At 42.7% G+C, this 12,480-nt stretch overlaps 1 protein-coding gene across 1 annotated transcript; it reads right to left on the minus strand.

Moving 5' to 3' along the window:
- Positions 1-2,459: 2,459 nt before the first annotated feature.
- On the minus strand, positions 2,460-4,989 carry LOC148862285 (Pentatricopeptide repeat (PPR) superfamily protein). Its single transcript, XM_088974895.1, has one exon. It carries the CDS (start codon positions 4,210-4,212, stop codon positions 2,644-2,646), a length of 1,569 nt encoding a protein of 522 aa, XP_088831021.1. The 5' UTR covers positions 4,213-4,989; the 3' UTR covers positions 2,460-2,643.
- Positions 4,990-12,480: the final 7,491 nt, after the last annotated feature.

The following is a 12,480-nucleotide window of genomic DNA, read 5'->3' on the forward strand; positions in this document are numbered from 1 at the left end:
TGGTGGTGAACTGCCTACTAGCAAACTGCTCGGTGGAGAACTGCCTGGGGGCGAACTGCCTGGTGGCGAACTGCCCGGTGGCGAACTGTCTGGTGGCGAGCTCCCTGGTGGCGAACTGCTTGGTGGCGAACTGCTTGGTGGTGAACTGCCTGGTGGCGAACTGCCTGGTGGCAAATTGCTTGGTGGCGAACTGCCTGGTGGCGAACTGCCCGGTGGCGAGCTACTCGGTGGCAAACTGCCTGGTAGCGAACTACCTACTAGGCGGCCGGTGACTTAGAGAATGCTAGAGCTCCCTGGTGCGGCGCAATCCGACTGCCCTCAGCATGAGGTGGTCTTCTTTCCTTTGTAGGCAGCGGGAGCTGAGGGACCTACGAGAACTTCATCTTTTCCTCCTCTTTGTAGGTGGCGGGAGCTAAGGGACCTGCGAGAACTCCATCTTTTCCTCCTCTTTGTAGGTGGCGGGAGCTGAGGGACCTCCGAGAACTCCATCTTTTCCTCCTCTTCGTAGGCGGCGGGAGCTGAAGGACCTGCGAGAACTGAATCAGAGGTCCCGGGGGTATTTTCCCGATGGGGGCTCTCCGACGCTTAAGTTAGCACTCTTATTGTAGAGAGCTTTGAAGATAATATGAGAGAGCTACAGAGCAGGGTTACTTCCCTTTTTTCATCCCCCTCCCCTTTGGGGGGTGAGGTCTTTATATACCGGAGTCCTCGCGGGTTAGGTGGGTGAAAAGCCTCCAAACGGTAAGACTCGTCGCATCCTGTCAGAACCGGGGTATGGTGGTGAACTCCTCGAGGTCGTCAGGCTGGCGCTTGTGTCAGACGGCCAGGTCGGCGCCGGGGCCGGGTTGTCAGGGGGGCGCCTACGTCAGTCGGCGGGTCAGTGTCTAGACCAGGTCGTCAAGCTGGTGCCTGTGTCAGTCGGCAGGTCAGTGTCTAGGCCAGGTTTGTCGGTGGGCGGCTTGGCCGGATCATGCGCTAGGCTGGTCCAAGTCAGCCAGGTCGCGCAGGCCACGCGCTAGGCCGCGCGCAGTTCGCGCAGGCCGTGCGCAGTTTGCGCAGGCCGCGCGCGCCGCGCGCAGGATGCACCAGACCGGCCAGACTGGTGCCTGGGTGGCTCACCAACTTCGTAAGTTTGTTGGCTGGGTGTTTTCCTAGTTGTCACGAGGTGTCACGTGTCACAATTTCACTGGAGGGCCAAATCTGCCCTCATCAAGTTTGTTTCATGAGCTTGACTATAAACCAGGTGATTAGGAAGTAAGCCAGTCAGATGTTCTGCAGTAGCAGCTAAAGCAGCTTTTACAGGCCTCCTGTGAAGAATAAGTCAAGTATCAGGATTGTTGACAAGGCTTTTATTAGCTAAGAAATTTGGATTGAACCAAATAGATTGTGCTTTAGTAATTAAAACTTCTCCTATAAAGAGCCACACTTTCCTGAAAGCTTCCTGATGTTACTGAGTTGTGCCAACTGCCAAGTGGAACTTCCTAGCAGTTACCAAAGCAAAGATTCCAATATTTTCAGTATTAAATGATTTAGAAAGTAAGCAAAAGTGTGCTCCATAGTCCATACAGCTTAAAAACTGTGAGTTGAAGGCCCAATCTTATGTTAACACCTATATCATGTGATACTCGGTGTTGCATGGACTCTCCTAAATGGATGACGTATCCATGTCAGAGTGAAGAAATCTCTATGGAGTAACTATGGACTTGCAGAAATTTAACCAAGCGTGGGTAAACGGTGAGAGTAACTATGGTTTCTCATCTTTCTGCACCAGACTCTCATCTTTCTGCGTCATATGCCATTAGCCCCTCCTTTGAAACCTGAAAACAGTACCTGCTCATTAATGATAAATTCCATACTCTGGTCTCTGGTACCATATGAAACACGACTATACACAAGCAGTAAACAAGTTACCGAGGCCAGCCACTTCAATTAGATGAGTTCCTGTTGGTATGTTGTGGATATAAGCATGACAGGCGAAGGAATAACAATGCCCACAAAATTATATATCAGCAATTACTACCATAACACATTGCAGAAATTGCATCCTATTGTTAAACTGAGCTTCTGCAAGTCTGAAGCAACAAATGCTATTATGGATCAACTTTAGAACCAACCTAGTCAGAATGAAGGTTTCTCATATGGAACACAAATTATCTTGAAAAGATTACTTCTCTAAATAAACCTTACTATAAGATACTCTGTAAAGTGATCAGAGTATCCAGTTCACCCCTCCAAGACGGATAACCAGGACCAATACCGGGTAATGGCCCCAAAACTGATCTATAGAAAATCTACGGCAAGGATTATACACAGTTTTTGACTGATTAGTGATGAGAGAAAATCTACAGAACGTGAGCTCTATGAGGCTGAAACTGGAGGCGTCCCAGATGTCTACATGTTTAGACAAGAACCAAGACGATAACCAATTTAACCCTGTGCCATTAGACAAGAACAAGAAATTAAAGACGCACAATGGTGCATGATTCATAGGCAGCTGAAGTGCAAAACAAGTACACTTTTAAGACTAGAGATCATTTGGTAGGAAGCACTAGTCTACATATCTAGATCCAAATCCTATAATAATATCACTCAATGCATATTTATACTATAATGGTTATTTATCAACAAAAAAAATGACGCTTTCTAGTATGATTCAAACACTTGTCTTTGAATTCCATCCAAAACCCAATAAATTTCATCAATCCGAGGATGTAATCTTTCCCCTGCAACAAATTCATGGGTAACTCCGCCCAACTGAATTGAACTACAACCGGCACTTTTGTTGACCCTTCTAGCATCCATCAATTTCCTTATCTTGGCAACATCTTCCCATCTCCTCGCATGAGCATAAATGTTTGCCATGATTGAGTAGACCCCACCATCTTCAGGGTCCAACTGCATTATGTGCTTAGCAGCAATCTCAGCGACCTCAACGTTCCCATGGATACTACACCCACCTAGCAAACCGCCCCAGACAAACACATCACCCTCCATTGGCATGCCCTGTATCATTCTTATTGCTTCTTTGATCAACCCAGCCCGTCCTAGCAAGTCAGCCATGCATCCATAGTGCTTCAGCTCTCGGGGAAGCCCATAGACGCATTCCATGTCGTTGAAAAGCTGTTGGGCCTCATTGACGAGACCCGCGTGGCTACACCCAACCAAGACCCCCAAGAAGCTTACCCCATCTGGCTTAATCCCTGCCTCCTTCATTCTCCTGAAATACTCAAGTGACAACTCCCCGTCTCCATGCATGGCAAGCCCGACAATCATTGCATTCCACGTAAATAGTTTCTTCTCCTCACTCGACTCAAAGACTTCTCTAGCAAGGTCTATGCAACCACATTTGGCATACATGTCCACTAAGCCAGTCGCCAAGAATGCATCTAATCGAATTTGGTTTTGCTCAATATGATTATGTATAATCTTTCCTTGATCAAGTGCCCCGAGTTGTGCACACGCAGAGAGAGCAGAGACCAATGCAATGTTGTTAGGTTTCAGCCCTGAAGCGAGCATCTGATTGAAGAGTCGAATCGCTTCCTTGCATTGGTTCATCTGGGCATACCCCGCCAAAAGGGTTCCCCAGGTCACGTCATCCCTTACGAGCATCTCATCGAAAATGTCGCGTGCCCGGCCTGTGTTGCCGGCCTTCACGAAGCCATGAATTATGGAATTGTAAGAGACGACATCCCTTTGGGGAGTCACATCGAACAATTGGCATGCATCAGTCATGGAACCCAAATCCGAGTAAACATGAATCAAGCTGTTGAGGACAAACAGATCCGACCCGAAACCGAATTTGATAACTTGGGAGTGGAGGGTCTTGGCAAGGGCAAGCGCACGGAGGCGAACAGACGCCTTTAGGACGAAGGGAAAGGTGTGAGTATCGGGAGGTATGCATAGGCGGCGCATCTTAGCAAAGAGAGAGAGGGCAGAGAGAGGAGATGAGAGGAGGGTGTAGACCCGGATGATGGTGTTGTAACAAAAGGTGGAAGGGTTTGGAATTTGGTTGAAGATGCGTAGTGGGTAGTGTGGAGAGGTGGTGGTGAGATGGTCGAGGAGTGAGAAGGTGTAAAGGATCTTGGTTAGAATTAGTGATGGGTAGAGAGACATGAGGCCCCTTGTGGTGGCTTGGGCATGGACCTGTTGGAGTTGTTTAGAGGTCTTGCAGTTGTTGATGAGGAGAAAGGTTGGATGTGTGGAGATTAGCATCTCATTCTCTCCTACCAAATTTCAATTTCTATGTTCCCGAGTCCCGACTACTCCTGAGGTTGATTGAATCTGATGAGTGATCGTATTCATGCCCATTAATACCATCTTCTTTTCTCTACATGTGCTTCATGTTCTCACTTGTTATTGCTACAAACTCAACTCATAGTCATAGCTGACGATCTTCGTAATTGTCAAATCCATTCCAACCCTTTGACCATTGGATCATCTATCAGCGGCATTCTAATGCAAATGTTCTAGATTTGCATACAAAGGTGTAATTGTGTAAATCGGGTGCAGCTCGTGCCGTGTTAATGTGCGGATCGAGTCAGGCCGTGCTTTCTTCTTTCATTTTTTGAAATATTTTAAGGGGTCGGCATGGCATGGAACAGCACAGGCCGTGCTTCCTTCTTTCATTCTTTAGACATTTCTTAAAATGCATTTGGCATCATGCAATTTCCCGCATTTTAACCTTTGTTTGGTTTATATTTCAAGGTGCTACACAATCGGGTAATCCATCCCCAATCACCATGCATCCCTTTTAACCTTTCCAATCCTGATGATAACAGTGGGATTTGATTTCAGGTTTCTACTACAACGGTTAGGCTTAATATTTGGTATAATCTTAGAGGGCATTTGTCTTGTATTACACAATACCTAATGCAGTTACACAGGTTTGATGCTGTGATTTGGGAGGCAGAACCACCTTCTCAGCTACAGCTGGCTCGTCGGCCACCACCGGCATTTTAACATAAAAATAAGAGGCAGAACCACACGAGCTCGAACCACACCACTTTTCTGACTTGTGAGCTGCAATAGACCCTCTATATGATTCGGCAAGGCACATTGAAAGTTGAAAAAGCATAAAATTATTTTAATTAACTTATTATATTCAAAACATATAAAAAAAAAGAATGTAAATTTTTAAATATTTAAACACCTGTTCAAAAGCTTAGTGTAGTGCATAATTAATTTATGGTTAAGCACTTATTTTATGGTTTAGCAAATGGATACAAATATATATCCTACTGTTTAATAAATTACTTAAAATATTCTTGACATTTCTGACAATGGATTATCATTACCATGTTGTTATAATCCATTCGTATGTGATGTCATGTAACATGTATAATTTTTCTTAATTTTAAAACTACCATTTTGCGATCGATTTTGCCCTTCATTGCTCTTTAAATTTTTATTTACTCAGAATCAAATTAATTTGAAATTTTTCATCCACTCGGAGAGGCCACCATCGGTGAAGAGAGGATTAGATTCTGAAAAGTCTCAACTGAGTACCCAAAAATGCAGGTGAAGGGGCAGACATGGTTTCAGTCCATTGCTGCAAGAGCCTCTGTTCAGCTCTGCTTGATGTTGCCACGCCCAAGTAACTAACTATGCTATTAAAGAATCTATAACTATGAAACTCTGTTGCTAAAAAAAAAGAAAGGTCGTTGGTTATGAGATCGAGTTTTCTTCGATTTGGAGAAATGGTCCTCTCCGAAGCTGATCAAATCAATCTCTGACATGCAGCAGCATCCATGAGCATCTTCAGAGTTCCTTTGATTGAGAAAGTGGATGCTTCGTTGAACCCCTGGTTTGTTACGAGCCCATGTCTTGGATTCCCTGTTCTCTGTATAGCATTATCTTTTTCAATTCTTTAATTTGGTAGTTGAAATCAGTACCCGGCCCTCACGTACGTGTATCTCCAAACTACAGGTCCACCATGTACACTCAACAGGCCAAGAATCTGGCTTTGACAAAAAGAATGAATCATATCCATACCAAATTCCATTACATGCTGGACTCTTTTCTCTTTCTTTCTTGGTTAAGACGAAGATTTATGTCAAACAATGCTTGTATTTAAAAAGAATTGTTTAATACTAGCACAGCAGCCGAGCAACAGCAGAAGTACAACAAAGAATGCCATTGTAGATGTTTTCGTTTAATCGATTATGGAATGTTTTTTATAAGTGGACACCGCCAATGCTTCTGCTAGGGTTGTGTATTAGCATATAGTTATAAACTTAGAGTTGTAGTCATGCATCACTTACGTTGAAGGTGCTTGCTTTTGCTTACAACTGACAAGTATAGAGGCTTCTTCTGCAGCATATAAGTGTAAATCAGGCCATGTCGCCTGCAGCCCGGCCTGATCTGATGGTTCATGAATCATGCTGTGGTATGGCATAATTGTATAGGCCATGCCGGGCTTAGGGTTTTAAGTCTGCGAGCCATGCCACCCATGGCCCGCAGCTCAACATGACCCATATATATACTATTATATTAATAAAATAGACAATTACTTTCAATTTTATTATACTATTTTATTTAATTATTGTATATATAAACAATTGTATACATCAAAATTTATATAAAATAAAAATTTTAAGATTTTTTAATTTTTTTAAATAAATAATTTTAGCCCGGTCCACTATTCATGGCATGGCATGGGCCCGTGTAGGTTCAGGCTGTGAGCCATATCAGACTAACCCACAAAATAACCCAAGGGAAGGAGGCATGGCCTGGGACGAGCCATGGGCCATGCCATGCCAGCCCAACATAGCCCGTTTTATAGCTCTACTATGCAGGAATGGACTGAAACCATGTGTATGCCCCTTCTACCATTGTTATTCAGGTTATCAGGTTGGTTCCTTTTATTTTAAGTTTTTGATCCCTAGAACTTGTTTTCACTGGGTTCTAATAAACCTTCTCTTTTCTATTGTTTGATTGAACGGAAGGATCACTCACTGAATTCCTTTTATTCTGGTTTTGGTTTGGTTTGAATGGAGTTAAAAATCTTGAAAGAATTATTTAGTTTTGGGACTTCAGATCTAGAGTTAGAGTTAGGGCAGATATAGGTGGAGAAAAAATGTTACTGTTTGAAAATTTGAAGAAAAATAGAAAATAAAATAGTCTTTTTAATATATTCTTTACCGATTTCTGACGATTGTGCATTTCAAAAATGTCCAAATGCTTTAAATAAATTCTTAAATTATAAGGTATGTTTGTATCCACTTAGTAAATCATAAGGCTAGTTTAAATATTTAACCCTTAATTAATTAAGAAGTGTTGCCCTGCCGGTGTTGGATATGCTCGAACATCGATCAATACATTATCATAGTATTCTGGTGTTGACGAGAGTGTCGACCAGATTTTCAAAGATTGTCCTATAACAAAGCAGAATTGGAGGCTAGCGGATCTTTTGGAAAAATTGGAGTCCATAAACAGCTGGTGGCTAAAGATGGGCCAAACAATCCACTATGATACTGATAGAGAGAAAATCGGTATTATTTTGTGGTTTGTGTGGAAAAACAGAAATAATAAAATCTCTAACGATAAAAGCAACGATTCTTCTTGGATTCTTCAGCAGCAAGTTCTCTCTTACAAAGAGTTGGGGATGTCTTGGACTAGACCAGTCCATCAGCATCGAGGGAGACTCTCTCATTGTCATTTCATGCCTTGAAAAGAAAATCAAGACTCTGTGGGGAATTAAAATCATCATCGACGATTGTGAAAAGCTTGCGGGGAAGCTGAATCGTAGAGCAATGTATTCTCATGCATTGAATGGCACACAAAACTCTCAAAGCAAACTCCCCTCTCATCCTAAGCCCCTCCTCTCTCTCTCTCTCTTTCTCTCTCTCTCTAAGAATTTGGATTTCATTTACTGATGCGATCTTTGGCCTAGGCTTGTATACGTAGCTCCTCTTTATTCTACCAAAAACATACATTATGTTAGTGTTTGATTTTCTTTTTTTTTTTGTGTGAAAATTTGTATCCATTTCTGATTGATCAAGCAAGACGAAGAGATGCCCTCATTTCCTCGAAGACAAACAAGCACATTCTGACGAAATATGAAGTGAAGTAGATGGGTGAGAGAGAATCCCATAAGGCCATAATGCATTCATTTTCCTTCAAAATATCAATATATGATATGAAATGCTGATGCCGGCCCCCAGCTAGTTAGCTGCTTTTAGCCGTATACGTCAAGCTACTAGTTGACGAGTCACATAATTCAACAGAAATCCGATATGTGGCAATAGAGGAGAAATTGCATACAGCCTTATTGGGTTTCAGGCTGCTTTAAGCTTCGCGTGCACGAAACGTTGGCATGATTGTGGAGTATGTTAGTAATATGATTAATATTCTATCTATTAAATTAAAAAGACAAACTAGCTAGGGCTTAGGGGATTGAATGAGGTAATCAACGTGCAATCTACAGGAATCCCCAAATGACCATAAATTTTCTCTTCTCTTTTTCTTATCCTGTGGAGGATATTCTATTTCTTCCTAGTCGATCGATTCACCTTAAAATTAAATTCAGAAATCTATACTTTGGCTACTAATTAAAGACTAATTAATTAAATTCTATCTAGCCATGTGCAATTAACCTCTCCACATTTGCCATCTCCCACCGAATATATCCACGCACTAATTATATTGCCTTTAATCCACTACCTTTTGACTGTCTTCAACATATATAAATAATATTGAACCAAAGATGATCGAGTAGTATATTAATTTTTTATTTTGATATATAGATGATCGGGGTTATATTAATTGGTGTCATTCAGCCTTCATCTGGACACATTATTCCCCCCTTAACATACGGTCAAGTGGGTAAGGATGGACAGATGTAAAGCCAATCGCCGCACTCTAAAAAGAAAAAATGAAAAGCCATCTACCTAGAGATAATATTCTTTCTTTACACTCCTGGGGTCATGGTCATTGATTGGTCTTTAATTAACCACCTTTAATTCACGTATTTTGTCATGCTAACTTTAACCCACATCTTTATAGAAAGTCACCCAGTTATATGCCCCATCCTATGCTATTCTCCTCCCATTTATTTCCTCATCGCCTATTACTCTTGTCTTTTGTAGTGATGGGTGAAGTTTTCACCAGAAAAATATATATTATTAATATTAATAAATTGAAAAACTACAAACGGGTGAAGCTTGTCGCTATTGTTATTTGTTGGCCTCCCCTGCTCCCTTTTAACTTAATTTCTAATGACCCTAGCTATTCGAGTAATATCTAATCTAAAGTGACCGAACAAAATCATTCTTAGTGGAGATAAGCATGAATCAATGGGACCTAGTATTAATCCATTTCTTTAGTCCGCTGATGATGAGAGGTCTCTTGTCTATAAATGGTTAATTTTTCCATCGATCAGAGAGGGAGACTGAGCCCATAACTTCTTAATTAGTTCTTCACTTTAAAGCTTGATCCAAGATGTGGAGGAAGAAGAAGAAGAAAAAGAAGAAAGTGAGTAGCCATAATTTATTTGTACAGGAACAGGACGACATCCTCTAAGCAATTGAGGGTGATATGGCAAGTCAGTCATATAGGCAAAGGGAAGGCCACGCCTTTCTTCATGTTTTTTTCCTCTTTTTTTTTTGTTCTTCTTTGTGTGTTTGTTTTTTTTTTTTTTTTCCTTCGTAACCTGAATCAACGTCCTAGTTATATATACTAAGTACTGGCACTGTATTTTATTCCTTTTTCTTTCTTCTTCTTTTTTTATTTATGTGCGTGAATCAGTGTGGTTCAGGATGCCTCGCCTGTATCATTCAGAATAATTAACGAGGCATTGACCTTGCCGTAGGTTCTGGTACGTGATAATTGGGCAGTGATCGACCAAGCAAACAAGTGAGTAGAGATTTTCATTCATCTTCACCTAGTACCTAGCCGGATTTGCTATTTCCAAGCATACTTCAATCTCGAATTAATTTCTTGGTGGAGGCATTTGGTGCATAGTTGTATACTGCTCTCCATGTAAAGAGCGTTCTCTCTCTCTCTCTGAACAATTCATAACCGAAGCCTGATCAGAGAACTTTCTGTTTTAGCATAAGAGGAACGCAGTGGCAAGGGGCAACTAGGACCTTGGCTTGATTGTGAGAAGAAATCAGCTACACAATGGAAGAGTAGCCCTGCGCTAAAACCGTGAGATCACGGCCTTTGATGCATTTTTGTGGTCTCACATGGCCTATGATTAATTCAAATTAAAGTAGGGCCATAAGCTCTAGCAGTTAATATGAGAGCCGTGATCCACAGCTGTCATTATTTGAAATTTATTTTATACAAAAAGCAAAGAATCCGATTTCCGACATACCACCGAATATTGTTTACCAAAGAAAGAAAAAGGAGTACCACAGAATATAAACTTCTACATGGATTGCGAATTTGCGAGTTAAGAGTTCGGCTTCAGTAGGCACCCTTAGTCACGGCACCGTTTGCGCAATTGGAGGACGCGTTAAATGTTTCATGCCGTTAGTTAAGCAAAACCTATTTTTTGATTATTCGTTCTTTTCTCCCTCTTTCCTAATCCCCATTCACCCGGCGGCGACTTAACATCTATTATCGCCGGCGACAAATAACCATTACCGGCAAACGGATCAACCTTAGGGAGAGGTTTCTGCTTAAAGCCTTTTGCAGACGGAACTTTATGCTTGTGTCGCCGTCGAAGACTTGACACAGGTGGGTACCAACGTCTAGTGAGTAAATGCTGGTGAGTGAAGTCAGGTGTTGCAGGATTAAGTCCAGAGGGATGGTCTTGGGGCGGTGGGCTGGCGGTGCAGAGAGTTGTCGGTGAGTGAATACGAGTGTCATCGGCTAACAACTCTCTGTTGCAGTGGAACTGGAAAAATACCCTAATATAAGATGGGAGACTAGAAGAGGAAACGAGGTCGAAAGCCCAAGAAACCAGCTGTTGAAACTATGGACCTCCAAATGAACAACACCGGAGCCACTTCATCGACCATGTTAGGATTACAATTAGTAATTGAATTCGGAGTCTTTGTTGTAATTGAATCACGAGTCTCCGATACCTCTTATCCTTGTACATCTTCTTATCTTTGTAAACATAGGATCTCGACTGTATATATTTCGGCATTCTGAGTAAATAAAATAATGAAAGTAAAAGCCAGAGAAGCTTTGGTTTTTCATGGTATCAGAGCCAGGGCACTCTGGAGATCAACGGCGGCAGCGACGATCGATCAGCGGCGACTTCGAACCAGTGATCAGTGGCGATTTTGGATCAGCGATCAGCGACGACAACGTTCTGCGTTGTGCTTCAGTCCGGCATTGTGTTTTTCAGACAAGCGGTGGCACTTCGGTGATGTGATCAGCGGCGACTTCGGATCAGCGATTAGCGGCGACAGCGTTCTGCCCTGTGGTTTTTCAGTCCGGCGCTATGCAACGATCGATCAGCGGCGACTTCGAACCAGTGATCAGCGGCGACTTCGGATCAGCGATCAGCGGCGACAAAGTTCTGCGTTGTACTTTTCAGTCCGGCGCTGTGTTTTTCGGACAAGCGGCGGCACTTCGGTGATCGTCGTCTCCTTCGACTTCGAACTAGTGATCAGCGGCGACTTCGGATCAGCGATTAGCGGCGACAGCGTTCTGCCCTGTGGTTTCAGTCCGGCGCTGTGTTTTTTGGACAAGCGGCGGCACTTCGGTGATCGTCGTCTCCTTCGGTGAACAGCGGCGGCACTTCTTCTGGTTTCGGACCAGTGATCAACTGCGCTGTGTTTTTTTTTTCGGCACTTCGGTGATCATCATCTCCTTCGGAGAACAGCGGCAGCATTTCTTCTGGTTTATGAAGTATCACTGTTCATCGTTTTCGGCACTTCGAGTTCTTCCGGCGAATCAACGTTCTGCGGCAGTTTCTCTTCAGCGGCACCAACGCTATACTCGACATGGCTGAAAACAAAGGATCGAAGAAATTCAGCTTCATCATCGATCAGTGAAACAACCTTTGGAATTTTCAGTGGAATTAAAAAATTGGTGGATAAATTTACGTTCAACCGTAATATACACAAAGATTGAGCGATTTTCTGTTGGTAATGGACCACCAGTCCAACAACTCAAATCCGAACCGGCGAATTACAAACAAAGAGGTTTGATGATTCTAAATTACCATGGTAAATTCAAGATGATATGGGAGGAATTGGGATTATGGGACTAGATGACATGGTCTATGGAGGTGTGCATTCGCATATACTCAGTACGGAACCCTTGCCAAATTTGAATTGAGCCTATGCTATAGTGGTTCAAGAAGAGCAAGTTCATATTATGACACGCGCAAAGGAAGAGAAAGTTGAAGTTGTGGCCTTCGCAGCCCACAGGCCACGTTGTAGAGTCTTGTTTCCAACTGATCGGCTACCCTGAATGGCGGGGTGATCGGTCGAAAAATAATACCCGTGGAACAGGCCGAGGGCGTGGTGGATAGAAACAACGAACAGGGGCAGAAGGAAAAGGTCATGACAACCAAGCTAA

The sequence above is a fragment of the Nelumbo lutea genome, chromosome 3 (assembly GCF_056320005.1).
Source record: "Nelumbo lutea isolate HS-2025 chromosome 3, American lotus-T2T, whole genome shotgun sequence".
NCBI classification, from domain to species: Eukaryota; Viridiplantae; Streptophyta; class Magnoliopsida; order Proteales; family Nelumbonaceae; genus Nelumbo; species Nelumbo lutea.

Coding starts and splice junctions, on each gene's coding strand:
- LOC148862285 (XM_088974895.1), bottom strand. CDS start 4,212: ATGCTAATCTCCACACATCCAACCTTTCTCCTCATCAACAACTGCAAG.